We start from the raw sequence: 13,036 nt of genomic DNA, 5'->3' as shown, positions 1-13,036 counted from the left end.
TTGCACTGCTGTATTTTGTTAATTTTTATAAAGTTTCTTTCCTCTAATGTTCCGGTTAGGATTCTTTCACAATTGCATTGCATTGGACAATATATATTCGCACGGCAGATGCGATGCCAGTATATTGTAACATTAGCAGTGTGATGTGGCAGAATCCATTGGAATAATTTGTGGTATACTGTGCAGTATTGGATAACGTGCGCAGTTACAGTGAAACATAATTTGTATGTAATGCATGTGTCACTTTGCGTGCATAATGCGCAAAGCAACTTCCTCTTTCTTGCATTGTTTTTACTGGGTACGCAACGCCTCTGTGTGACACTAGCTTTGAAGCTGTCTCAAATCTTCTGCTGAAGCTCCGATCTGTATATTAGTGCTTATTCCCCTGCAGCGGACCCGAGCGGCAGTGGTGGCAGCAATGGTGGACCCAAAGTGACCGAAGACAGGTGGATAAAGTGCAAAAAACACTCTAGGCTTCCATTGATTTTATTCAGTTAAAGGAGAACTGAAGAGAGAGGTATATGGAGGCTGCCATGTTTCTTTCCTTTTAAAGAGACTCTGTAACAAAAATTGGATCCTGTTTTTTATCATCCTACAAGTTCCAAAAGCTATTCTAATGTGTTGTGGCTCACTGCAGCACTTTCCACTATAACAGTCTCTGTAATAAATCAATGTATCTTTCCCCTGTCAGACTTGTCGGCCTGTGTCTGGAAGGCTGCCAAGTTCTTCAGTGTTGTGGTTCTGCTATGAACTCCCCCTTCCAGGCCCCTCTATGCACACTGCCTGTGTATTATTTAGATTAGGGCAGCTTCTCTCTTATCTTTTACAAGCTGGATAAATTGTCCTCTGAGCTGGCTGGGCTTTCACATACTGAGGATTACAGACAAGGGCAAAGCTGTTTGCAAGAAGAAAAGACCAGGCTGAAACTTCAGTGCATGAGAGCAGAAGGGGGAAATAAACACACAATGATCTCTTGAGATACAAAAGGAAGGGTGTATACAGCCTGCTTGTGTATGGATGTATTTTCTATGTGTGGACATGCTGTACATCAACCTACTTCCTGTTTTGGTGGCCATTTTGTTTGTTTATAAACAAACTTTTTAAAACTGTTTTTAACCACTTTTAATGCGGCGGGGAGCGGCAAAATTGTGACAGAGGGTAATAGGAGATGTTCCCTAACGCACTGGTATGTTTACTTTTGTGCGATTTTAACAATACAGATTCTCTTTAAAGAGAGTCTGAAGCGAGAATAGATCTCGCTTCAGACCTCATAGCTAGCGGGGGCATGCGTGCCCCTGCTAAAACGCCGCTATAGCGCGGCTTAACGGGGGTCCCTGTCCCCCCAAACCCCCTCCGAGCAGCGGGGGAGCGCTTCCTGGTTGGGGCAGGGCTAACCGCCGCAGCCCTGCTCCATGCGCGTCTGTCAGACGCGTACCTCCGCCTCTCCCCCGCCCCTCTCAGTCTTCCTTCACTGAGAGGGGCGGGGGAGAGGCGGCGATGCGCGTCTGATAGACGCGACTGGAGGCAGGGCTGCAGCCGTTAGCCCTGCCTCCAAGAAGATCAGCTCCAGCGACCTTTTTCCGACCCAGGTTTGCGGGGGGTGGGTTGGGGGTGAAGGGACCCCCGTTAAGCCGCGGGATAGCGGCGTTTTAGCAGGGGCACACGTGCCCCTGCTATATATAAGACCTGAAGCGAGATTTAGTCTCGCTTCAGTGTCTCTTTAAGCAATACCAGTTGCCTGGCAGCCCTGCTGATCCTCTGTCTCTAATACTATTAGTCATAGCCCCTGAACAAGCATGCAGCAGATCAGGTGTTTCAGACTTTAACCACTTTACCCCCGCCTGTACGGATTTCTCCGTCCCTTTTTCCATCCTTTAACCTCCAGGGACGGAGAAATCCGTACTTTGCGTACTCCCCCGGCCGCCCGCACCCGCTCGTAAACACGCCGCCCGCCGCTAGTAAACCTGCCGCTGCCCCTTCCGCCGGTAAACACGCCGCCCGCCGCTAGTAAACACGCCGCCCGCTCGGAGATCAATGAACGGGAAAATCCATTCCCGTTCGTTGATCTAAGCCCCGCAATGATCCGCTGCTCTCTGATAGGCAGCGCGATCATTGTGAAAAGATACAGCCTCCCAAGTACTTCCTCCAAGCTTCCGGAAGGACGCTTGGAGGTCGCATTAAAAAAAAAAAAAAGTTACTGTGGCCATCTTGTGGCCAAATAGTAAAACTACACCCTACAAATTTTTCACATACAAATACATTACTTTTAAACAAAAAATTAACTCATTACCTCCCACACTCCCAATTTTTTTTTTTTGTAATTAAAAAAAAATTAAAAAATGTACAATAAAAAAAAATACATAAATAGTTACCTTAGGGACTGAACTTTTTAAATATTTATGTCAGGAGGGTACAACACTGTTACTTTATAAACTATGGGCTTGTAATTAGAGATGGACGCAAAACTGAAAAAAATGCACCTTTATTTCCAAATAAAATATTCGCGCCAAACATTGTGATAGGGACATAATTTAAACATTTTTATAACCGGGACAAAAGGGCAAATACATTTCATGGGTTTTAATTACAGTAGCATGCATTATTTAAAAACTATAATGGCCGAAAACTGAAAAATAATAAATTTTTTCCCCACATTTTTCCTATTTTCCCATTAAAACACATTTAGAATAAAATAATTCTTGGCATAATGTCCCACCTAAAGAAAGCCTAATTGGTGGCGGAAAAAACAAGATATAGTTCATTTCATTGCGATAAGTAATAATAAAGTTATAGACGAATGAGTGGAAGGAGCGCTGAAAGGTAAAAATTGCTCTGGTGGTCAGGGGGTAAAACCCCTCAGTGGTGAAGTGGTTAAAGTCAGATCTGACAAGACTAGTTGCATGCTTGTTTCTGGTGTTATTCGGATACTACTGCAGAGAAATAGACCAGCAGGGCTGCCAGGCAACTGGTATTGATTAAAAGGAAATAAATATGGCAGCCTTTGTATACCTCTTACCAGGGGCGTAGCAATAGAGGTCGCAGCGGTCGCATGCGCGACTGGGCCCGGCTCCTGAAGAGGCGGGGGAGGGGCCCGGGGGGGCCCATGTCTTTTTGTAGTGGCCAGGACTGAGTGCGGCCTGTGCGCCGTGAGCGCTATTGGGAGGGGGGGGGAGCCGCAGCCGCGGGGAGGGCAGCCCGACCTCTCCCTCCCTTCCTCTCCCCGCCCCCCCCCCCCCCTTCAGATGCAGAGTGACGCGCACGGAAGCGCTGTAGGCTGAAACTCACCTCCGTCCCTGCGTTCCAAGCGCCGCTGATCTCCTCTCGCTGTATAGATGTTGTTACACACTGCTTCCGGCTAAACAGGAAGCAGTGTGTAACAACATCTATACAGAGCGGGAGGAGACCAGCGGCGCAGGGACGGAGGTGAGTTCTGCCTACAGCGCTTCCGTGCGCCGCGCACTCTGCATCTGAAGGGGGGGGGGGCCGGGGAGAGGAAGGGAGGGAGAGGTCGGGCTGCTCTCCCCGCAGCTGCGGCTCCCCCCTTCATTATGGGGGGGGGGGGGACCTACCTACCTACCTACCTAATCCTGGGGGGCAGCTACCTACCTATCCTGGGGGGGCAGCTACCTAATCTAACCTATCCTGGGGGGCAGCTACCTACCTAACCTATCCTGGGGGGGCAGCTACCTAACCTGTCCTGGGGGGCAGCTACCTACCTAACCTATCCTGGGGGGGCAGCTACCTACCTAACCTATCCTGGGGGGCAGCTACCCACCTAACCTATCTGGGGGGGGGCAGCTACCTAATCTAACCTATCCTGGGGGGCAGCTACCTACCTAACCTGTCCTGGGGGGGCAGCTACCTACCTAACCTATCCTGGGGGGGGGGGGGGGCAGCTACCTACCTAACCTATCCTGGGGGGGCAGCTACCTACCTAACCTATCTGGGGGGGGGCAGCTACCTAATCTATCCGGGGGGGCAGCTACCTACCTAACCTATCCTGGGGGGGGGCAGCTACCTACCTAACCTGTCCTGGGGGGGCAGCTACCTACCTAACCTATCCTGGGGGGGGCAGCTACCTACCTAACCTATCCTGGGGGGGCAGCTACCTACCTAACCTATCCTGGAGGGCAGCTACCTACCTAACCTATCCTGGGGGGCAGCTACCCACCTAACCTATCTTGGGGGGGGGGGGGGCAGCTACCTAATCTAACCTATCATGGGGGGCAGCTACCTACCTAACCTGTCCTGGGGGGGGCAGCTACCTACCTAACCTATCCTGGGGGGGCAGCTACCTACCTAACCTATCCTGGGGGGGCAGCTACCTACCTAACCTATCCTGGGGGGGCAGCTACCTACCTAACCTATCCTGGGGGGGCAGCTACCTACCTAACCTATCTGGGGGGGGGGGCAGCTACCTAATCTAACCTATCCTGGGGGGCAGCTACCTAATCTAACCTATCCTGGGGGGCAGCTACCTAATCTATCCTGGGGGGCAGCTACCTACTCTAACCTATCCTGGCGGGCAGCTACCTACTCTAACCTATCCTGGGGGCAGCTACCTAATCTAACCTATCCTGGGGAAAGCTACCTAATCTATCCTGGGGGGCAGCTACCTAACCTATACTGGAGGGCACCTACCTCATCTAACCTATACTGGGGGGCAGCTACCTAATCTAACCTATACTGGGGGGCACCTACCTATCTAACCTGGGGGCACTTACTTGTCTAACCTGTATTCGGGGCACCTAGCTAGCCTATACAGGTGGCAACTATACTGGCTACCTATATTGGAGGCACCTACCTAACTAACCTATACTGGGGGCACCTACCTATCTAACCTATGCTGGGGACAACTATTCTGGCTACCTATATTAGAGGCATCCACCTAGCTAACCTGTACTGGGAGCACCTATCTATCTAACCTATACCGGCGGCGCCTGCCTATCTAACCTATACTGGGGGCAACTATACTGGCTACTTATGCTGGAGGCACCTACCTGGCTAACCTATACCGGGGGCAACTATACTGGCTTACCTATGCCTGGCTACCTATACTGGGGGGACCTATAGCTGGCTATAGGGATTTGGATATGTGTGTGCGTCGGGTGTTGCCGGGGGAGGGGGGCTGTTGTTGCCATGGGGGGGGGGGGGGGGGGGGGCCCACATCCAGATTCCGCATCGGGGCCCAGAGGTTTGTAGCTACGCCACTGCCTCTTACTTCAGTTCCCCTTTAAGCACAGCTGCATTGCTTGTGTCTTTGCAAGTTGAGTCTCCATTAAAATACACAGGGTGGGAGATACCTGTAGGTGTGTGGGAAAGAATACGTGGGTGCTCCTCATCTTGCTGGTGTATATGTTACGGCCAGAACCCGAAGTGTGGCCACTTCTAGTTCTGGCCAGCCACTTCGGGTTCTGGCCGGCCAATGTGCAAAGTGGCCGCAGCGCAGCGGCCAATGTTAGAAATGGAAAGTTTACATTTATTTTACAGCCGTCTCGCTGCGGCCAAATGTATTAAAAGTTGCTTAATTTAATTAAATATAGCCGGCGGCAATGTGATAGATGAAGCCGCCGGCTTTCGCACTGCCTCCTCCTCCTCTCCTCCTCCCCCCCGCCTCTCTCCTCTCCCCTGCCTCCTATACGACATACGGAGCAGCCGGGCGGGGACACGCGTGTCCCCCGAGAGTCGTTCGTCGCGGCAGGGGAATCCTGCCGTTCCTGCAGAGCGGGCGCTGGCAGAAGCAATGTCTGCAGCCTCCCCGCTCTGCTTCCCCTGCCGCGACGAACGACTCTCCCGGCGGCTCCGTATTGTATGGAAGGCGGGGACAAGGAGAGAGGCGGGGGGGGGGGGAGAGAATCGGGGGGGGAGGCAGTGCGAAAGCCGGCGGCTTCATCTATCACATCGCCGCCGGCTATATTTAATTAAATTTAAGCAACTTTTAATACATTTGGCCGCAGCGAGACGGCCGTAAAATAAGTGTAGCTTTGCATTTCTAACATTGCCCGCTGCGCTGCGGCCACTTCGCAAATTGGCCGGCCAGAACCCGAAGTGGCCGGCCAGAACTAGAAGTGGCCACACTTCGGGTTCTGGCCGTAACATATATAATGTATGTATCTGCTTCCCACATATTTCTTTTTCCAGTCAAATCAAGCGGCTGTAAGAGAATTTTACGCCCTCTGGTGGCAGTAGCTGGCTTTGCACTTATTACGGATTATATATTCGGCAGACTTGCGCCATCTGGTGGCCATAACACATATTGCACCATCACTTCTGGAAAATAGAGTGCCGCGGTGTATGGTAGAAATGAGTGATATCATACCCATAATAAGCAAATTCATAGCCAGTGGATCTCAGCACCGTCTAGTGGTCTCATCTGGTAACGCACACATTTCGTCATTTACAATGTGGTGAAGATTGCTGTGTAGTTTGGCGCCATCTGGTGGCTGTGATTACCGTAGCAGGCAATTATCGCTGGATGGTACGCACTGCACATATTTGCAAGACTACGAGTCCCGGCGTGCATTGCTCTCCCCTCTGCGCAGGCTGTGATTGGCTGCAGCTGAGAGCCTGTGGAGCACATGGGGGAGAACTCAGCAGTAAGGTGAGTTCCTTTCTAAATCGGGTTACAGTGAGAATGACTCCAAATTATACTTCATGTGTCTGGCATGTGTCCTCATCAGAAGCCCATGAAGTCATCGTGCCGGGTCACGTGAGCAGGGAAATGGCCTCCTTCACCCGAGTGGTGCTTCTGCTGCTGGGTTTGGGGTTCTCCATTACAAGTCTCCAGAGTAAGATATGGCAGGAGCTGACATCCCTCCCAACTGTCCCAATTTTTGGAAGTGAAATCCCTCTGTCACTCTTTCTTCCTCATTTGTCCCTCTCTCAGGACTGATAGATCTATTTTTTTCTACTCAATTTAACAGATTGCCCAGCAAGCACATAGTGAACCAGAACTCAACAGGAGTGTGTAAGGGGCTTAACCACTTGAGGACCCACCATTTACCCCCCCCTTAAGGACCAGCATTGTATTATGTGATCTGTGCTGGGTGGGCTCTACAGCCCCCAGCACAGATCAGGGTGCAGGCAGAGAGATCAGATCACCCCCCTTTTTTCCCCACTAGGGGGATGATGTGCTGGGGGGGTCCGATCTCTCCTGCCTGCATGTGGCTGGCGGGGGGGCACCTCAAAGCCCCCCTCCGCGGCGACATTCACCCCCCTCTCTCTCCTACCTGTCCCCCCGGTGATCGGGGCTGTCCTGTGCAGCCTGTGACAGGACGTCCCCTGTCACATGGCGGCGATCCCCGGCCGCTGATTGGCCGGGGATCGCCGATCTGCCTTACGGCGCTGCTGCGCAGCAGCGCCGTACAATGTAAACAAAGCGGATTATTTCCGCTTGTGTTTACATTTAGCCTGCGAGCCGCCATCGGCGGCCCGCAGGCTATTCACGGAGCCCCCCGCCGTGATTTGACAGGAAGCAGCCGCTCGCGCGAGCGGCTGCTTCCTGATTAATCAGCCTGCAGCTGGCGACGCAGTACTGCGTCGCTGGTCCTGCAGCTGCCACTTTGCCGACGCACGGTATAAGCGTGCGGTCGGCAAGTGGTTAAAGAGACAAAAAAGGCCTTACTAAAATGCTAACAGAAACGTGCCTTCCTAAAACAGAAGGTATTTGCGATTATTCAGGTTGGAGTGATGATTTGTATATTCAGCAGTAATGCATTGTGGGACACCTCAGGTAGAGTGACCAGACGTCCTGGATTGCCCGGGACGCGTCCCGGATTCGGGGTCCGCTGTCCCAGGCAGCATGAGGTCCCGGGAAACGTCCCGCTTTCAGCAGCGGGACGTCCCGGCCTCGGGACTCTGGCCACTCTCTCCGCATGAACTGGCAGCGGCGTCTATAGACGCCGTGCCAGTTCATTGCCTGCAGCCCCGCTCCAGCCTCCTCTTCCGGTGTCTGCGCCGACACCGGCAGGCGAGCAGGGCTACGGCAAGATGGCTGCCGAAGCCCTGTACTGGAGACTATGTGTCAACAGTACAGGGCTTCGGGCGCCATCTTGCCGTAGCCCTGTCAGCGCGGGAGACCAGAGCAGGAGGAACAAGACGGTCCCGGGACGGAGCAGCGCGCCAGAGGAGACTTCTGCCAGGTGAATAAATGCTTTCTTTTCCAGGTGAACTTTGCCCGCATTACGTTTCTTGCCTGGTGAAATGTTTGCCCGCATTGCGTTTCTTGCCTGGTGAAATGTTTGCCCGCATTGCGTTTCTTGCCTGGTGAAATGTTTGCCCGCACTACATTTCTTGCCTGGTGAAATGTTTGCCCGCATTGCGTTTCTTGCCTGGTGAAATGTTTGCCCGCATTACGTTTCTTGCCTGGTGAAATGTTTCTACCAGTAGGTAGTAGAAATCTGACAGAAGTGACAGGTTTTAGACTAGCCCTTCTCTTCATGGAGGATTCTCAGAAAGGCTTTTATTCTTTATAAAGATATTCCCTAAAAATATTTAAACAGTGATGCTGGCCAGTTTCCCTGCTCGCTACACAGTTTTTTGGCAGTTGGACCGAGCAACTGTCGTTCACTAAGTGCTTTTGAAAATAAATAAATCCCTGAGAATCCCCCATGAAGAGATGGACTAGTCTAAAACCTGTCGCTTCTGTCAGATTTCTGCTACCTACTGGAAGTGACAGCAACATAGGAGAAAAGTAATTTTGGCTCATTTTACTCTAGAAAAAAAGTACTTCTTATTTGTATGTGTTTGCACATATTTTAAAATTTTTCGCCATAGTGCCCCTTTGAATACTATTCCTCCCACAAGTTTTTGCGACTTGGAGGGAGATGTAATGCGGGGTCTGGCAACTGCCGGAGCCCCGATTTACCCTTACTTCCCCGCGCAGCATTACTTTGCTGCTATGGGGCGCCTGGTGAGCACTTTGCGCCAAAACCACCTGCTTTGAGAATGGATTCCTTCCTTGCTATATACATTTGGACTTGGCCATTCTCTATCCAGCTCTGCCAGTGTGGCCTTAGAGGGGTTCTGAGTGGTATTCTGTTTTATTACCCCTGGATGTAAGCGGAGATTTTACTGGGTCCCGTCAAGCACATTAGTACCGGGAGGGCAGGGAGTGATGGAATGCTGGTGTTGGCATGGTCATGTGACCACTCTATCCAAATCAAATTGCAGACAATTAGTTTTACAGTAGCAATAAAAAGTATGTAAACCCTTTGGAATTATGGATTTCTGCACAGATTGGTCATAAAATGTGATCATCTTCATCTAAGACACAATAATAGACAAACACAGTCTGCTTAAACTAATGCCACACAAATAATTAAATGTTTCCATGTTTTTATTGAACACGCCATGTAAACATTCACAGTGCAGGTGGAAAAGGTATGTGAACCCTTGGATTTAATAACTGGTTGAACCTCCTTTGGCTGCAATAACTTCAACCAAACGTTTCCTGTCGTTGCAGATCAGACGTGCACAACGGCCAGGAGTAATTTTTGACCATTCCTCTTTACAGAACTGTTTCAGTTCAGCCATATTCTTGGGATGTCTGGTGTAAAACGCTTTCTTGAGGTCATGCCATTGTATTTCAACCAGGTTGAGGTCAGGACTCTGACTGGGCCACTCCAGAAGGTGTATTTTCTTCTGTTTAAGCCATTCTGTTGTTGACTTACTTCTTTGCTTTGAATTGTTTTCCTGTTGCAACACCCATCTTCCGCTGAGCTCCAGCTGGTCGACAGATGTCCTTAACCTGCTAAATGTCTTGATAAACTTTGGAATTCATTTTTTCTTCGATAATGGCAATCCATCCAAGCCCTGATGCAGCAAAGCAGACCCAAACCATGATGCCCCACCACTATACTTCACAGTTCGGATGAGGTTTTGATGTTGGTGTGCTGTGCCTCGTTTTCTTCATGTTGTGTGCTTCTTCCAAACAACTCAACTTTGGTTTAATCTGTCCACTGAATGTTTTGCCAGTACTGCTTTGGAACTTTTTTGGACAGCAGTGGCTTCCTTTGTGGTATCCTCCCACAAACTCCATTCTTGTTTAGTGTTTTACGTATCGTAGATTCGCTAACTGGGATGTTAGCATATGCCAGAGACTTTTGTAAGTCTTTAGCTGACACTCTAGGATTCCTCTTTACATCATTGAGCATTCTGCGCTGTGCTCTTGCAGTCATCTTTACAGGACAGCCACTCCTAGGGCAAGTAGCAGTAGTGCTGAACTTTCTCCATGTATTTGTCTTACTGTGGATTGATGAACAGCAAGGCTTTTGGAGATACTTTTATAACCCTTTCCAGCTTTATGCAAGTCAATAATTCTTAGTCATAGGTCTTCTGAGAGCTCTTTTGTGTGAGGCATCATTCACATCAGGCAATGCTTCTTGGGAGAAGCAAACTCAAAAGTGGTGTGTTTTTTTATAGGGCAGGGCAGCTGTAGCCAACACCTCCAATACTATTGATTGGACTCCAGCTGGCTAACACCTCACTCCAATTAGCTCTTGGAGATGTCATTACTCTAGGGGTTCACATACCTTTTCCACCTGCATTGTGAATGTTTACATGGTGTGTTCAATAAGAACATGGAAACATTTAATTATTTATGTGGTATTAGTTTAAGCAGACTGTGATTGTCTATTGTTGGGACGAAGATGAAGATCAGATCACATTTTATGACCAGTTTGTGCAGAAATCCATATAACTCCAAAGGGTTCACATACTTTTTATTGCTACTGTATGTGATTGCAGCTTTTATTAACAAGGTCAGTCTTCCCAGAAATAGTATTTCATAAAAAGTATACAATAAAGTAGTAATTCAGCTGTAGGTGTATCTACCAGGGATAGGGGAAGCCCCTTATAATAGGATTGGCAGAGGGGTGCACACATGACATGTATGGATTGATGTTTCCAGATGGTGGCCCTGATCTGGTTTGGCTTCACACCTAGAGTTCTCTCTCCATCATCTATTGATGCTCTCTTATTACCCACAGGGTGCCCCCAGCAGACAGTCTTGTGCTGGTCCCTCTTCACCATCGCCCAGACCTCATTACTTCCTGTGCTGAGCTGCTGAACCAGACATGGCGGCGAAGTCTTGGTGCTCGGATCCACTCCTTAGAGCGTTCCTGTGATGATTTTCCAATGTGCCTGGCATTGGTTGGGGCCCAGGAGGGGTCGGCTGTGGGTCACGTCCGGCTCTGCAGGGTGATTGGTCTCACGGACAGTCTGTTTGTGGAGTCGGTGGTAGTCAGTGCTGAGATTCGAGGAAAAGGTTATGGACGGAAACTAATGGAAGCCACGGAGAGGTACGCCAAGAAGAGGGGTTTCCGCCATCTCTACCTCACCACCCATGACAAGCAGGACTTCTACTACCACCTGGGATATCGCCTGACTGAGCCTGTTCAGAACATGGGGACACTGAGTATACTGCTACCTGCTGGAATGTACCAGAAGATGGCAGCACCCAAGACCATATTCACATCAAACCACTGTGTTGTGCCAACATTACCACATGAGGCATCGCTGGATGAAGTGCTCCACTCCTCAGAACCAGAGCCAATCATAAAATCTTCAGTTCCTCCACCCTGTCCTCTCCCCTGTACCCCATCCCCTGTTCCTCTATCCTCCATATCTACCTCAGTCCTTCCACCACCCCCTCCTCTCCCTTTTACCCCATCACCTGTTCTTCTCTCCTCCATATCTCCCTCAGTCCTTCCCCTACCTACTCCCCCTCTGTCTACCATAGCCCCTCCTCCACCACCACTCACTCCTCTCCCCTGTACCCCATCCCCTATCCCTGTGTCCTCCATAGCTCCCTCAGTCCCTTCCTCATCTACCCCACCTCTGTCTACTGTAACCCCTCCTCCACCACCACCCCCTCCTCTCCCCTGTATTTCATCCTCTATCCCTTTATCCTCTATATCTCCCTCAGTCCCTTCCCCACCTTCTTTCTCTCTGTCTACTGTAACCCCTCCTCCGCCACCCCCTCCTCTCCCCAGTAACACATCTCTATCCTCCATATCCACCCCAGTGCCTGCCCCACCTCCTCTACCTTTCAGCCTAACTTCCCTTCCTCTCCTTGCTGCCCCCACAGATGGATCCTCTGCAGGTACATTAGCACAGCTCAAGGTTGGCTCTTCCTTGAAGACCCCCTATCAGGATTTCCGAGGGAATCCTGTATTTTGGATGAAGAAATCTTTGCTGTGATGGATTAGGTGACTCTAAATTCCTGCTAGTGGCCTCACCCTACCACTGAGCCACCCATTATTTATAAACTTATTATTTATTGCCCCACCTATAAGTGCCTTATCTGCAGCCTGAAGGAAGCAACCTTCTGCATACAATAAATGCTGCTGGTTGCATGAAGCCACACCTTGTCACTTTGTTATCAGTTATTTTATCTCGTAACTCAGACACAGCAGTGTAACATCTAAAGGTGCGTACACACGTCTGATTTTTTCCAAATGACCGCTCGTTTAGACCGGTCGTTTGGATGTCAAGTCAGAAGTGTGTACAAACAATCGTTCAGCTGATAAGACTGGTTTTGACGGATGCGCTTGGCGGATCGGTCAAAACCAGTGTTATCAGCTGAACGATCATTTGTACACACGTCTGACTTGACGTCTGAACGACCGGTTGTTTGTAAAAATCAGACGTGTGTATGTACGTATGTATGTGTGTATGCATTGTGACCTCTTCTCCGTCAGTCACTGGAACTTTTTATCACACATGGGTTAAGGCCCATACAAACGGGCTGACTGATGTTGCCCGTCAGGGATCAGGACCTGATCCCTCGGGCAACATCGCAGGGCCGGACTATACAGATGCATGTCAGCTAACAGTTGCTATGCGGGGAGGCAGGAGCGGCACACATCACGCGATGTGTTGGGTGAGCGGAACAGACAAAGCAATTGGCCGTCGCTAAGTTGATCCACCGGGCGGATTGCTAGCCAAGAAGCTACTGTTCATCAGGGCCTGCTGGACAGACACATGCCATGTTATTGGTTGAGGCAGTCGTTTTTGGCCACATAAGTCTTGCATG

The 13,036-nt window shown here is 50.1% G+C and overlaps 1 protein-coding gene across 1 annotated transcript; it reads left to right on the top strand.

Annotated features, from left to right (window-relative positions):
• The first annotated feature begins 6,526 nt into the window (after positions 1-6,526).
• NAA80 (N-alpha-acetyltransferase 80, NatH catalytic subunit) lies at positions 6,527-12,364 on the top strand. Its single transcript, XM_068251559.1, has 2 exons — positions 6,527-6,601; positions 10,989-12,364. Exons 1-2 carry the CDS (start codon positions 6,579-6,581, stop codon positions 12,199-12,201), a joined length of 1,236 nt encoding a protein of 411 aa, XP_068107660.1. The 5' UTR covers positions 6,527-6,578; the 3' UTR covers positions 12,202-12,364.
• Positions 12,365-13,036: the final 672 nt, after the last annotated feature.

This window comes from Hyperolius riggenbachi, chromosome 9 (genome assembly GCF_040937935.1).
Source record: "Hyperolius riggenbachi isolate aHypRig1 chromosome 9, aHypRig1.pri, whole genome shotgun sequence".
NCBI lineage: Eukaryota > Metazoa > Chordata > Amphibia > Anura > Hyperoliidae > Hyperolius > Hyperolius riggenbachi.
The sequence above is the reverse complement of the archived record's forward strand: the minus strand, read 5'-3'. Positions and strand labels throughout refer to the sequence as shown.